Here is an 11943-nt window from a genome sequence, read left to right as displayed (position 1 = left end):
TTTCTCTAAGAGATTCAAAGAAACTTGGAAGTCTTCTATGAACTGAACCAGGAAAACGATTTCCATGACACCTTCAGGAGTGTAAAGGACAGGTGTTTTGATAGGCTAAACACTGATAAATTCATTGTGTATCTGTGATTTCAATGGCCATGCAAGCATCCTCTTCCAGGAGATCACATGACAGGTAGCAGGCTTGGAGGGAGGAATGCATTTTCACAACCAATCACTGGTGAGCTTGATTCTAATTATTGTTTTGGCTACAACGGAGAATTCTTTTGATGGAGGAGAGGGAAAGTCATTCGGAAGCGACAGTGATCATTTTAAAACCTCATCAATAAAATATTTTTAAAAGGAAGGCTATTACAGCAGCCTGAGTGAGAGATCATGCGGATGCAAACAAGGGAGCCGCTGTGAGAGAGATGTCGGAAAGGTAGACTCCATCCAGCTAGGCCAGTAATTGCCTACAGAGAGTGGAGGGTAAAGGAGAAGAGAAGGAAAACTTCCAGGTTGGGAACTTGGCTGAGTGAAAAGACAGTAAGGACCTCAGCAGAAAGAGGGAAGTTGTGTTGGTGGTGGGGTGGAGGGATGGGCAGGGAGATCTGGTTCTGTTTCAGACCTATTGAGTTTGAAGTGGCCAGGGAACATCCAGATGAAGATGGCAAGCAGGCATGCTAGCTTTAGGGACTTAGGGATCACCTGCATAGAAGTGATAGTTGAACCCAAAGCATCTGATGAGATCACCAAGACAGTGTGGAAGGAGAAGAGGGCCCAACTCAGTCCTAGGGGACACCTGCACGTAGTGGGTGGAGTAGGTTGTCAAACCAGCAAAGGAGGCTGGGAAGGTTCAGGCAGATAGGTGGGAGGAGAGTGGCTATCAGGAGAGAGTGGTCGTAAGGCTTAGAATGAGGACTGAGTAAAGGCTAATCCATTTAGCTGTTGGGATTATTGGTCGCCTTTGAGAGGTTAGCAGCAGTATCTTTCCACCCTTCCACTTGTTTTCATGACCACATGGAGCCCTCAAGGGGCTAATCCATATGGATCCCTTGGTGTCTTCTGATCCTTTCCAATTCTTGTTCAACTCTTATTTTATTCCAAAGGTCTCCAATGTATTGGGGCCCTTTCTCTAGGTCTTTGACCATCTTTTGGCTGTCACTGCAGTACCTGGGCTGGTGATCCCCTGCTCTGCCCATATGAACAGCCTGTTTCACTTGTTAATCAGGCACTCTGTGTTTCTTGACCCTCATTTCTCGAGTTTCTAAGATAGTTCTTCATTGTTGCCTGCCGACTTAAGCCTGTCTTGGGTCTTTCTCACTTTGGGGTATGGTCCTGATTTCCAGGAAGCTTAATTCTAGAATCTTCCCTGGCTGGGCCTCAGTTTTTTCCTGTGTAAAATGAGTTGTGTAGACTTGTGTGCACACTAAGCTTCCTTTCCACTCTGACCTCCTGACTCTCTTGGGCATGAGGCCAGGGACAGGACCCGGACCCTTTGGTGCTGCCTTCCAGATCCTGTATGGATGTCTCCCTGTCCTCACCCCCTGCTGAGTAAACAGACATCTGGCTATGGGATGCAGTTTATTATCTTTGAACTACTGAACACATACATGAATTCTTACATGATTTCCCTCTACAAGTGGCTGTCAGGGTAGCCCACTGCAAATCTAAAGCACTAGAAAAAGGAAAGTGACAATGATGAGATAGACTGAGGCAGGACCAGGAATGTACTTCCTGTGTGACTATATCTTCCCCTGCCTCCCCCTCTGCAGCCCCTCAGGAGAACACAGTGACATACTGAGGGCCCATGTTTCCAAAGTAGGAGCGTTCCCACTCGCTCATGAGGTCAAAGTGCACAGGGCGACGGCAGAAGTTGCAGGCGGCAGAGGAGACATCCTGGAGGGGCAGGCCCACTTCAGTCCAGGCTTCAAGCAGTTTTTCTGTGGGAAAGACAGCAGGGAGACCCTTAGTTAGACATGTCTCCTTCAGTCCTCTGTAGAGTCAGGTTGTTACAGCGGGAAGGAAGTTTAGTGAACACTAAATCCAATCCTCTTTTGGGGGAGGGGGGGCTTTTGGAGACCAGACCTCCCTGTCTCAACCAGCCCTGTTCCACAACTGATGGTCCTGGGACCTGACGTGCTCCACTTCTAAACTGAACTGTCCTGCCTCTCCAGTAGTTCCCTTACCCTCCATCACAGGGGCTCACCATAATGGTGCTGGCCTTCTCCTAGTTTACAACTCTCAAACTTGAGTCATCTACTAGCCTCAGTTTCCCTGAAAAGCAGGGATTACAAGCACATGCCCTCATTTTTACAGATGGGGACAGAGGTCTTGAGCATGTAAATGACTTTAGTTCACAATGTCAGTAGTGGAAAGACCCTTAGAAACTCTTCCCCATTCTGGTCTTTATAGAGAATGAAACTGAGGTTCAGCAAGTGACAGAGCTGGGTTTTCACCCCGGGGCCAGGGCTCTTGTAAAAAAATTAAATGTGATTTTTTTCATCTATCAAGTATCTGGTTCTTCTCCTTCCCTCTTCCATCATCTTCACTGGAAAAAGGGGAAAAAATCCTCACAACAAATGAACATAGTCAAGCAAGTCAAATGTCCACATTAGGCAAAGCTCTTGCCATTACCCATCCTGCCAATCTCTGTAGCACAGCTGGCAGGCCAAAGGATGATCCAGGCCACAAGACCTCTGCACCCAGGACTCGGGAGACCCAGGCTGCTATTCTGGTTCTGCCCTTGACTCCTGTTGGGACCTTCATTGAGGCCTTTCTCTCTGGGCCTCAGTTTTCCCCTCTGTAAAATGAGAGGGTTAGAGCAGACTGCCTGTAAACTCTTTTCTGCTGTGACAGTCCATGATGCTAAGAACCTCCCCCTCGAGGGGAATGTCACCACATGATCTCTCCTGCCCTAAGACCTCCAGGGTCTCTCAGGGTTGTGGAATGGAAGCACCCTAAGTGGGTTCTCCAAGGCTCTGTTCATGCAGCGCCCACCCTTCTGAGGCCCAGCCCAGTCGCACTAGTGAAAGGTTTGTCACCACAGTGACTGAGGGGTGGAGAACCATTTTGTCAAAGTCACTCATGGGATCTGTGTCACCCGACAGCCACCAAGATGAAATTGGAGACCCTGAAAATATTCAAGAAGTGAATCTCTTAAGCTCCCTTCCCCATCAGACCGTTGGGATTCTCTCAGCTTGCATTGGTCCTGTGAGCTGGAATAGGCCACTGGCCCCCATGCCTTATCTCCAACTGTTACTATCCTGTCCCACCTTTCTAAAGTGTCTTCCCTTGCCGTTGGCAGCATGTTCACCTACGTGTGTCCCCAAAATCTTAAATCTTACAACTGCACTAAGGCTTTGGGCACACCCAGCATAGTGCTTTAGCCAACACTGCAGGCAACGCAGGTATTTCCCAAAGAAGGAAACTGAGGCTAAAAAAGCTGGTTTTTCCCATGATCATAGAACCAGTGTCTGAAGCAGAATTTGGACCCAGATTACTGGCTCAAACTCCAGCCCCCTTTCCATTATGCCAGGCTGCCTTCTCTCTGTTCTCCTTTCCTGATCCCTGTCAATGTCTACCTCTTGGCCCTCGTCCTTCTCACTGTCTTGGTGGATGTCCATCCTTCATTCCTCTTTTGTTGTAGTCCAAGGACCTGCATTTGAATTTCAACTTTTCCACAAACCAACTGTGTGACTCTGAGCAGTCACTTAACCTCTCATTCCCAGTTTATCTGCAAAATGGGGGTCTCTCAGAATTGTTAGGAGGATGGTGCTTGGCCAATCCTAAAGTGCAGCATACATGTTATATTAAAGAGAAGAGAGCCAGGGCAGGATTAGGTCTTCATCTGGAAAATGAGCTAGATCCAGACCTTGAAAATACCTTTTAGCTCTAAATCAAATATCCTTCAGTATCATCTTTGACCCCAACCTCCTCTTTTTTCCTTTCTTCCAATCTCTGTCTCTGTTTCTGTCTCTCTCTCAGCTTTGTATATGTGAACTGTTAGTCATTCACTTCCACTCTGTCTCCCTTCCTCCAGTTATTCCTTAGCATCCAGACAGTGTCAGAGCCTCCCATTGAGCCTTTCTCTCCAGGACCCAACATTATTCTTTGAGACCCCAATTAAAGAGAAGAGAACTCAGGTCAAGACAGGGCATATCACGGCTAGGAAGCCTATGTAGGGAACGATAACTCACCAACAAAGTAGTCCATCATCTGGGGGGTGTGGTGAGGAGAGGGGGCCAGCCTCAGCAGCTCCTCACCCCTGGGCACTGTGGGATAGTTGATGGCCTGCACATAGATGTTGTGCTTGGAAATCAGGAGGTCACAGACTTGGCTGTTGAGAGCTGCATCTCCAACCTGAGTCCATAGGAGAGAATAGTCCCTTCTGTCATCAGATCTCAGACTCAGAGCAGGCACCCCCTCTCTAACATCCCCAAGAAGTGATCATCCAGCCTTTTTTTGGAGACCTCCAGGGACGGGGAACTCGCCTCCTCCCCAGGTAGCCCACTATGCTTGCAGAAAATTGTTCTAGACATTGAGCGGAATCTGCCTCTGCAAATTTCTCCCATTGTTCTCAGTTCTATTGTCTTGGGCCAACCAGAGCAAGTCTTATCCTTTTCTCACATGAGCCCACAGATAGTTTGACAGTGATGATTGTGTCAATAGCATCACTCAAGTCTGCTTTCCTATAACTTGTGCCTGTTGCTCCTAGTTAATCTGTATTGGTTCTAAGACAGAAGAGTGGTAAGAGCTAGGCAATGGGGGTGAAGGGACTTGCCCAGGGTCACACAACTGGGAAGTATCTGAGACCAGATTTGAACCCAGGGCCTCCTGTCTCTAGACCTGGCTCTCAATCCACTGAGCTACCCAGCTGCCCCCTGCCCTCCCTTTTTACAAAGGAGAAAACTGAGTTCCAGAGATGGGAAGTGACTCAGCCTAGGTCACACCAGGAATCTAGTGGCTGAGCTGAGAAGTCAGTAATCCCAGTGTTCTGACCCAGAGTTCTCTCCCATGTACCAGAGTCACCTCCTTCAATTGATTTCTTAGCCATTCACAATAATGTAGATATGAATTTTCATTTTCCATTCACTCACCCCTTCATTCAGTCATTCCTGCTCATTGTTCCTCATGGATTCAATCATTAACTTATTCATTGTCATTATTTCATTCATTCCTTTTCCTCATTCACTTATTCATGCATTAATTTTTGTACCCATTTACTCATTCAGTCATTCAGTTACTCATTCATTCACTATATCATACATTTTGGAGCTAGAAGAGTTACAAGGAGAAATAAAATTCAGTGGGAAGCTCAGAAGAGAGAAGAGAGCAGGCTTCCCAGAAAGGGCTCCCTCACCCGGATTGGGATGATGTGACTGGGGCAGGCAATGACAGGAAGCCCCTTGTCCATGAGCAGTTGGCGCATGTGACGGACATTACGCTGATGAGCACGACGTAGAGCACGGCCCTCCTCGCCCTTGAGGATGCGCACCGAGGCCAAGGCCCCAGCCAGCACCATGGGGGGCAGCGAGGTGGTAAAGATGAAGCCAGCGGCATAAGAACGCACCGTGTCCACCAAGTCCCGAGTACTGGCAATGTAACCCCCAACACAGCCAAAGGCCTTTCCTGTGAGGGGAAGAGACATTGATCCTCTGGGCCCATCATTCCAAATCCTTCAAAGCTGTCCCCTACCACACCCCCACTTGGTATTTAAATGGAAAAAAGAAATGTCTCTTGGATGAAAGAGAACTGAGAAAGAAGTGAGAGGTGAGGGGTAAGAAAATGAGAAGGAGGATAAGATGGGAAGGCATTTGAAGAGGCAAGAGGTCAGGAGGAAGAAAGAGGAAGATGGAGGTGCAGTAGCCTATTAGAGAAAGGTCAGAAGGTGTGAGAGGAAGAAATCAGCCCCTTTTAGAGGCTCTTTCTGTGGTAGATGGATGGGGTTTCCTCAAGCCCCAGACAGGGGACTGGGAGTTGTGATAAGGATGTGTCTGGGGATGATTAAGAGCTCTGGGCCCCTGGGAGCTCCTTGCCTGTGTCTGCCCAGTCTGATTGGAGCCAGGGGATGAGGGTGTGGCCCAGCCAGCTGTTCAATGAGCCTTGTGCCCTCCCCACTGCCATGGGGCCCCAGATGGTGATGAGGGGGAAGAGAGGGGAAACAGCTGAATTGGGTGGAATCCCTCACACACCCTCTTCTCTTTGGCCAAGTCTCACGTGGCCTTTAGGAAGCCTTCCAGCATTTGAAGAATCTATACACAAGGCTCTTGTTCTGCCAGGAGAGTCACAGTCAAAGAATGGAATAAGCCTCCCTGTTTGGCACCAGCCATGACTGTTCTCCAAGGCCCCTGTAACCTCAGGCCTCAGAACACCCAGCTGAACTCCAGCTTTACCTCTAAATCTTCCCAGTATCTGGAGAAATCCTTTTGAAATGACTTATCAACTCTAGCCAGGTAAATCTCGGTGCCCCCAGGCATCCCTCCAAATCCCCAGCTAAGACCCCTGGTGCCATAGTAAAACCTTCTGAATTCCCAGTGAAACTCTGAATCTTCAGCTAAATCCTCCCAAATTTGGAGTCAGGGGCCCTAGGTTCAAATCCTGCCTCTTCTATATACTTGTTATGTGTCTGTGGGCATATCCCTTCCCTCCTTTGGGCTTCACTTCACTGGTATAGAAAATGAGAGTCGGACTAGATGCCCTCTAAGGCCCCTTACAACTTCTGAGTGCTTTGATTTAAAGCAAAACCTAATGAGTTCCCAGCTAAACCAGCTCAATCCACAGGTGGCATCCATTGGGCAGCCAGAAATCAGAGTTTAGTTTCTTCTTGTCTCCAAGGCTCTGGTGGGGAAGATGAAACAAGACCCCTCCTTGGCTCTGAGTTTCTCAGTAAGCCTCAAACAGGAGTTGGGAATTGTCAGAGAATCCCTCAATCTGTACCCAGGTCTCCCCTTCTCCTTCCGAGGCAGCTCACCCAGAGTTCCAGAGACGATGTCAATCTTGTGCATGACACCGTCACGCTCCCCGATTCCAGCACCCCTTGCACCATACAGGCCAACAGCATGGACTTCATCCACAAAAGTCAGGGCCCCATACTTGTGGGCCACATCGCACATCTCCTCCAGGGGGCAGATAGCACCTGGAAGGGGTGGAAGAGAGACCCAGAGAGAGAGGATGAGAAACAAAGCCCAAGATCCAGAAAGAGAAATGGGCTCAGAGAGCGTGCCAAAGAGAAACACACCCACTGGAAAGAAGAGGGGGAGAGCAGAGAAAGAGATCATCAGAGATACCCAGTAGACACCTCTTCTGCTTAAGTCTTAGATAAGATTCCTCCCTCAAATGCCCTTTCATTCTTTCATCTGGAGACTAGACCTCAACCTCTGTTTCTAGTTTCCCACCCAGCTGATCATTTCTTTTGGGAACAGAAGGTAGTAGAATGGTTAGAGATAGGGTTTGGGGCAGCAGAGATTCTTTTGTCTTTCTTGCTCTCTCCAGCACTTAGCACCTGGCCTGGCACTAGTAGATGCTTGTTTGGTGCTATGTAGCTACTAAAGTTAAGCAAATCAGGCAGTGGGATGGTTACGATATTGTTGGTGGGGGAGTGTTGAGGAAAGGCCATATTTTCTCTGTTGGAGAACTGCCCAATAGATTTCCCAGGCAGTGAGATGGTACAGGCATCTTTCCCAACCCATCCAACAAGCGTTGATGAACTGTCTTCTATGTTCTGAGTGAATCTAGCTTGTGAGCAGGACAGAAAAGCCAATAAGGAGGGAAAGAACACTGACAAGTAGGGGGATCAGGAAAGGCTTCTTGGGAAAAGTGTCAGAGGTGCTAAAGAAAAAGAAGAGTTTGAAGAGATAGATGTGGGGAAATCTACCCAGACCAAATTTTAGAGGCAAGTATGCAGAGCAGCAAGTAGGCCTATCTGATTAGGACAGAGTGCGTGAAGGGGTCTATTACACAGTAAACCTGGAAATCAGTCTGGGAAAGGCCTTAAATGCCAGGCTGAGGAGTCCTAGAGGTAATAGGGAACCACTGAAGCTTCTTGAGTAGGGGAGGGATGTGCTTGGAACTTTTGTGCTTTCTGGATTGGAGGAATGAGATGGTGGGTAAGATATATGGAAGTGGGATGGTTTGGATATCTTTCCTTTGAAGTAATGAGGAAGTAGGAGGGTTTAGACATTGTTTGAAAACTAAGACAGTAAAATAGTCACAAGTTTGTCTCCATTGGTGAAATAAGGCAGTGAGAGGTTGGGCTATGTGTCTATTAGAGAAATAAGGCAGTGCAATTGCATTCCTCTCTTCCCCTTTTCCATCCCTGCACCCCAAACTACTCACCATCCATGGAGTGTACTGTCTCAAAGGCAACAATCTTGGGTGCCAGGGGGTCAGCTTTGCTCAGGAGTTCCTCCAGATGTTTAGGGTCATTGTGACGGAAGACAAACTTGGGGACCCCACTATTTCGGATGCCTTGGATCATGGAAGCGTGATTGCCGGCATCTGAGTAGATCTCGCATCCTGCAGGCAGATAAGACCAGCCTTTCAGACCTCAGGTCCTTAGGCACCCCCTGGCTACCTAGGAGGGAGGCCAGGCCAAGGCTAGGACAGAGATGATTTAGCATGAAGGGCTATGCTTTGAAGCCCACTTCTTCTAGGAAGTCTTTAGAGAATGATAAACCATTATAGCTAAGAAGGTACTTAAAGGTCAATCAATCTAAGCCTCTTATTTGACAGAAGAAACAGGAGTGCGGCAGGCAGGTGGCTTAGTGGATAGAGGGCCAAGCCTGGAAATGTTCAAATCCGGCCTCAGATACTTCCTGGCTGTCTTACCCCTACCCCATTGTCTATCTCAGTGGTGGTGAACCTATGACACAGATACCAAAGATGGCACGCAGAGTGTTCTTTGTGAGCATGTGGTCTCCTCCCCCCCCCCCCAGAGTTGGTTACTAGAAAGGCAGAGGCTTGGGTGGAGCTGCTCCCCTCCCCCTCTCTACCGTACCTGATGACATTTTTTCACATCCCCTGCCACTCTGCCCAGCAGCCCAATGGGAGTGCACAGGGGGTAAGGTGGGTGACTTACAGGTGGCAGAGCTAGAGGGGAGGGGAGTGGAGAGCTTGGGCCATTCCCCTCTCACTCTCTACACTCACTGAGGATATTCCTCACCTCACCCACCCATCTGCTCAGCAGTCCAATGGGAGCTCTTTCTCCCTCCCCTGTGTGGGGTAAGGGGGTTGTGCCCAGCACTCGGTGAAGGGGAGGGGCACAGCATGTGGTCTCTGTGGGAGGCTGGAATAATGCTCAGCCTTGGGGGTGGGGTAGGGGCAGGGCCCAGCACTCCATGTCTAAAAGGTTTGCCATCACTGATCTAGCCCTTACTGCTCTTCTGCCTTGGAGCCAATACACAGTATTGACTCTAAGATGGAAGGTGAGGGGTTAAAAAGAGGAACAAGAAGAAGAAACAGGCTGAGAGTAGGGCAAAGACCTTTCCTAAAGGCCCTGCAATAGTAAATAGGTGAGTCTGAATGAGAACCTCATTCTCCTGTCTGTGGGCTGGGCCAGACCTCTCTCCTACCCTGTGGCTGCTTCTCCTTGGGGATGACTTCAGCAAATCTGAATTCACTCATTCATTTACTCCCCAAGCCACCCAATTATTGATGCACCAAACAGGTGCCAGCTACTGCTCTGCAGTCTAGGCTTGTAGAGACAAAACCAGAACAGTCCATGGCCTCGATAAGCTTACATTCTTCCTCTCTGCAACACTGTGTCAGCAGTGCTGTGGCCCTGAGCAGCCTGCGCCAAACTCCCAGAGCCTCACCTGGCAGGGTCCTAGCCAGGGTGAACAGGGTCGAGTCATTGGCCACGAAGCAAGAGGAGAAGAGCAGGGCAGCATCCTTGTGGTGAAGGTCAGCCAACTCTTGCTCCAGGGCCACATGGAACTGGCTAGTCCCAGAGATGTTTCTTGTCCCACCAGCCCCAACTCCAAGCTGCTGCAGGGTCTCCCTAGGGAGAAAATGGAAGAGTGCAGAGCTGTATCCCAGGCTCTCCTTGGGCAAGAGGCCCAGCCTGGGGGCATAGCCAAGAGAAGCAAGAGGACCAAGGACGTCTCAGAGGAGCTGGGCAAGCCTTTTAAGCTACAGCTTGAAAGAGTCCTCCAGGAAGCCTTCCCTCATCTCCCAGGTAGCATGGGACCACACAAAAGGCCTTGCATTTCAAATTATGAAGACCCGGGTCCAACTCCACCTCTGAGTCCATTTTCCGGATCCAGGAATGGAAGGTTCTAAGGATGGGATTTAGAATTGGAAGGGACCTTAGTGTTTCCTCATTACAGCAGAGAAAACAGAGGCCGGTCATAAAGGAACATTCTAAGGTCGCACAGATAGGAGGCAATGGAACTATTTAGTATTTGAAAGCCATTCCTCACCATTGAATCCATTCCTTTTAACATGCCTCATCTCTCCCCCAGCCAGACCAGGCCTGAGCTCCCAGAGGAGCCAAGGCCTGCGCTAGGCCTCACTCATAGTCTTGCTTTGGGGCTCTGAGATGCTAACGTGCTCTGGTTCCAAGATTTTAATGTTCCCTAACTCTCAGCTTTGGATTTTCTCTGGTTTGGAAACGAAGATTCTCCTGTAGTGTAGTTTGGGACATTCTCCGGCTCTCACTTTTATCCTGTCCCGAGAATCTACTATGCTATGTTTATGGGATCACAGATGTGGAGCAAGAAGGGTCCTCAGGGGCTATCTCATTCTGCCTCCTCATCTTACATTTGTCAGAAGAGAAAAAACGTGGACCAGAGAGGGAGGGACTTGCCCAAGTTCACAGAGATACCAGTGATACCAGCCTCCTGGCTATTCCTCAGACGAGACTCTCCATCTCCTCCAAGACTCTAGATGTTTTCAGTGACTGTCCCTCCTGCCGGGAATGCTCTCCCTCCGCATCTCTGCCTCCTGACTTCTTTCAAGTCCCAGCTAAAATCCCATCTTCTTCAGGAACCCTTTCCCAATCCTTCTCATTCTAGCGCCTTGTCATCCTGGATACATACAAGCTTGTTTGTTCAGAGCTCTAACTTCCTATATCTCAGTGAGCCTAACTTGCTCTGGTTAAAGGGCCCCCCCCCAGAGCTCACTGTGTGGCTTGTAGCACACTGGGGTGCCGGCTCATGCCCAGGTAGTCATTGCTGCACCAGATGGACACTTCCCTGGTGGCCACACTTCCCCCTTCCGAGAAGTCCTGGGCCAAGGGGTAGGCATCAGCCTTGCGGTTGACGGTCTTGAACACCCGGTAGGTGTGGTCCCTCTTCTTCTCTTCAATCTTGCTGCTGAAGAAGGCATCATAGTCAAAAATTTGGCTGCCTGTGGGGAGATGGGACAGTTAAGGACCTTCTCCCTCAGACTCAAGATTCAGGAACTCTCCCCTCCTGGCTGGCCTGGCCCTTCTCCCACCTCTCTAGAGCCATCCCAGCTCTCTAGTGAGTCAAGGGCCTCTCTGGCACTGGAACCAAAGCCTCCCTGTCCTGGTTGTCTGTCCAGATTCTTCTGCATAGCTCCTCACTTCAGTCTTCTGTTTTTTATCAGTCTCACTTTCTCTTTTTTATATTCCCTCCCTCCTCTCTGTACCCGACCATCTCCATTTCTCACTCCATTTCCCTCCTATTTCAATCCCCTCCTCTGTCTTCCTCTCAGTCTGTTTCCTTCCTCTCTATATCACTTTCTGTTAAGCATCCTCTGTCTGGCTGCCTTTCTTCCTCTCTCCCCATCTTTTTGCATGTCTGACTTTATCTCTATCTACCTGCTCTCTCTCCCTCTAGCCCTCCCTCCCCTGACTCAGTTTCCCTCCCTCTCTGTTTTTTCCCTTCTTTCTCAATTTCTCTCCCTCTCCATTATCACCTTCCTTTCTAGCCCTCCCTGTTCTCTGTCCATCTATCACTTTCTTTTTTCCTTCCTTTTAGTTCTGCCTCA

At 49.1% G+C, this 11943-nt stretch overlaps 1 protein-coding gene across 1 annotated transcript; it reads right to left on the bottom strand.

Moving 5' to 3' along the window:
• Nucleotides 1-1559: 1559 nt before the first annotated feature.
• ALAS2 (5'-aminolevulinate synthase 2) lies at nucleotides 1560-11526 on the bottom strand. Its single transcript, XM_044682851.1, has 8 exons — nucleotides 11478-11526; nucleotides 11112-11337; nucleotides 9804-9988; nucleotides 8326-8505; nucleotides 6962-7126; nucleotides 5351-5619; nucleotides 4188-4350; nucleotides 1560-1931 (listed from the first exon to the last, which is right to left on the bottom strand). Exons 1-8 carry the CDS (start codon nucleotides 11524-11526, stop codon nucleotides 1768-1770), a joined length of 1401 nt encoding a protein of 466 aa, XP_044538786.1. The 3' UTR covers nucleotides 1560-1767.
• Between the last annotated feature and the right edge of the window lie 417 nt (nucleotides 11527-11943).

This window comes from Gracilinanus agilis, chromosome X, assembly GCF_016433145.1.
Source record: "Gracilinanus agilis isolate LMUSP501 chromosome X, AgileGrace, whole genome shotgun sequence".
Classification (NCBI taxonomy): Eukaryota; Metazoa; Chordata; class Mammalia; order Didelphimorphia; family Didelphidae; genus Gracilinanus; species Gracilinanus agilis.
This window is presented reverse-complemented; position numbering and strand designations above follow the sequence as displayed.

Bases quoted from the DNA above. Each gene is read 5' to 3' on its own strand.
- ALAS2 (XM_044682851.1), bottom strand. From the start codon at position 11,526: ATGCAGAAGAATCTGGACAGACAACCAGGACAGGGAGGCTTTGGTTCC. The intron at 8,506-9,803 runs GTGAGGCTCTGG...ATCTGCCTGCAG, and splicing joins CCTGGCTAGGACCCTGCCAG to GATGCGAGATCTACTCAGAT. The intron at 4,351-5,350 runs GTGAGGGAGCCC...CTATGGACTCAG, and splicing joins GTCACATCATCCCAATCCGG to GTTGGAGATGCAGCTCTCAA.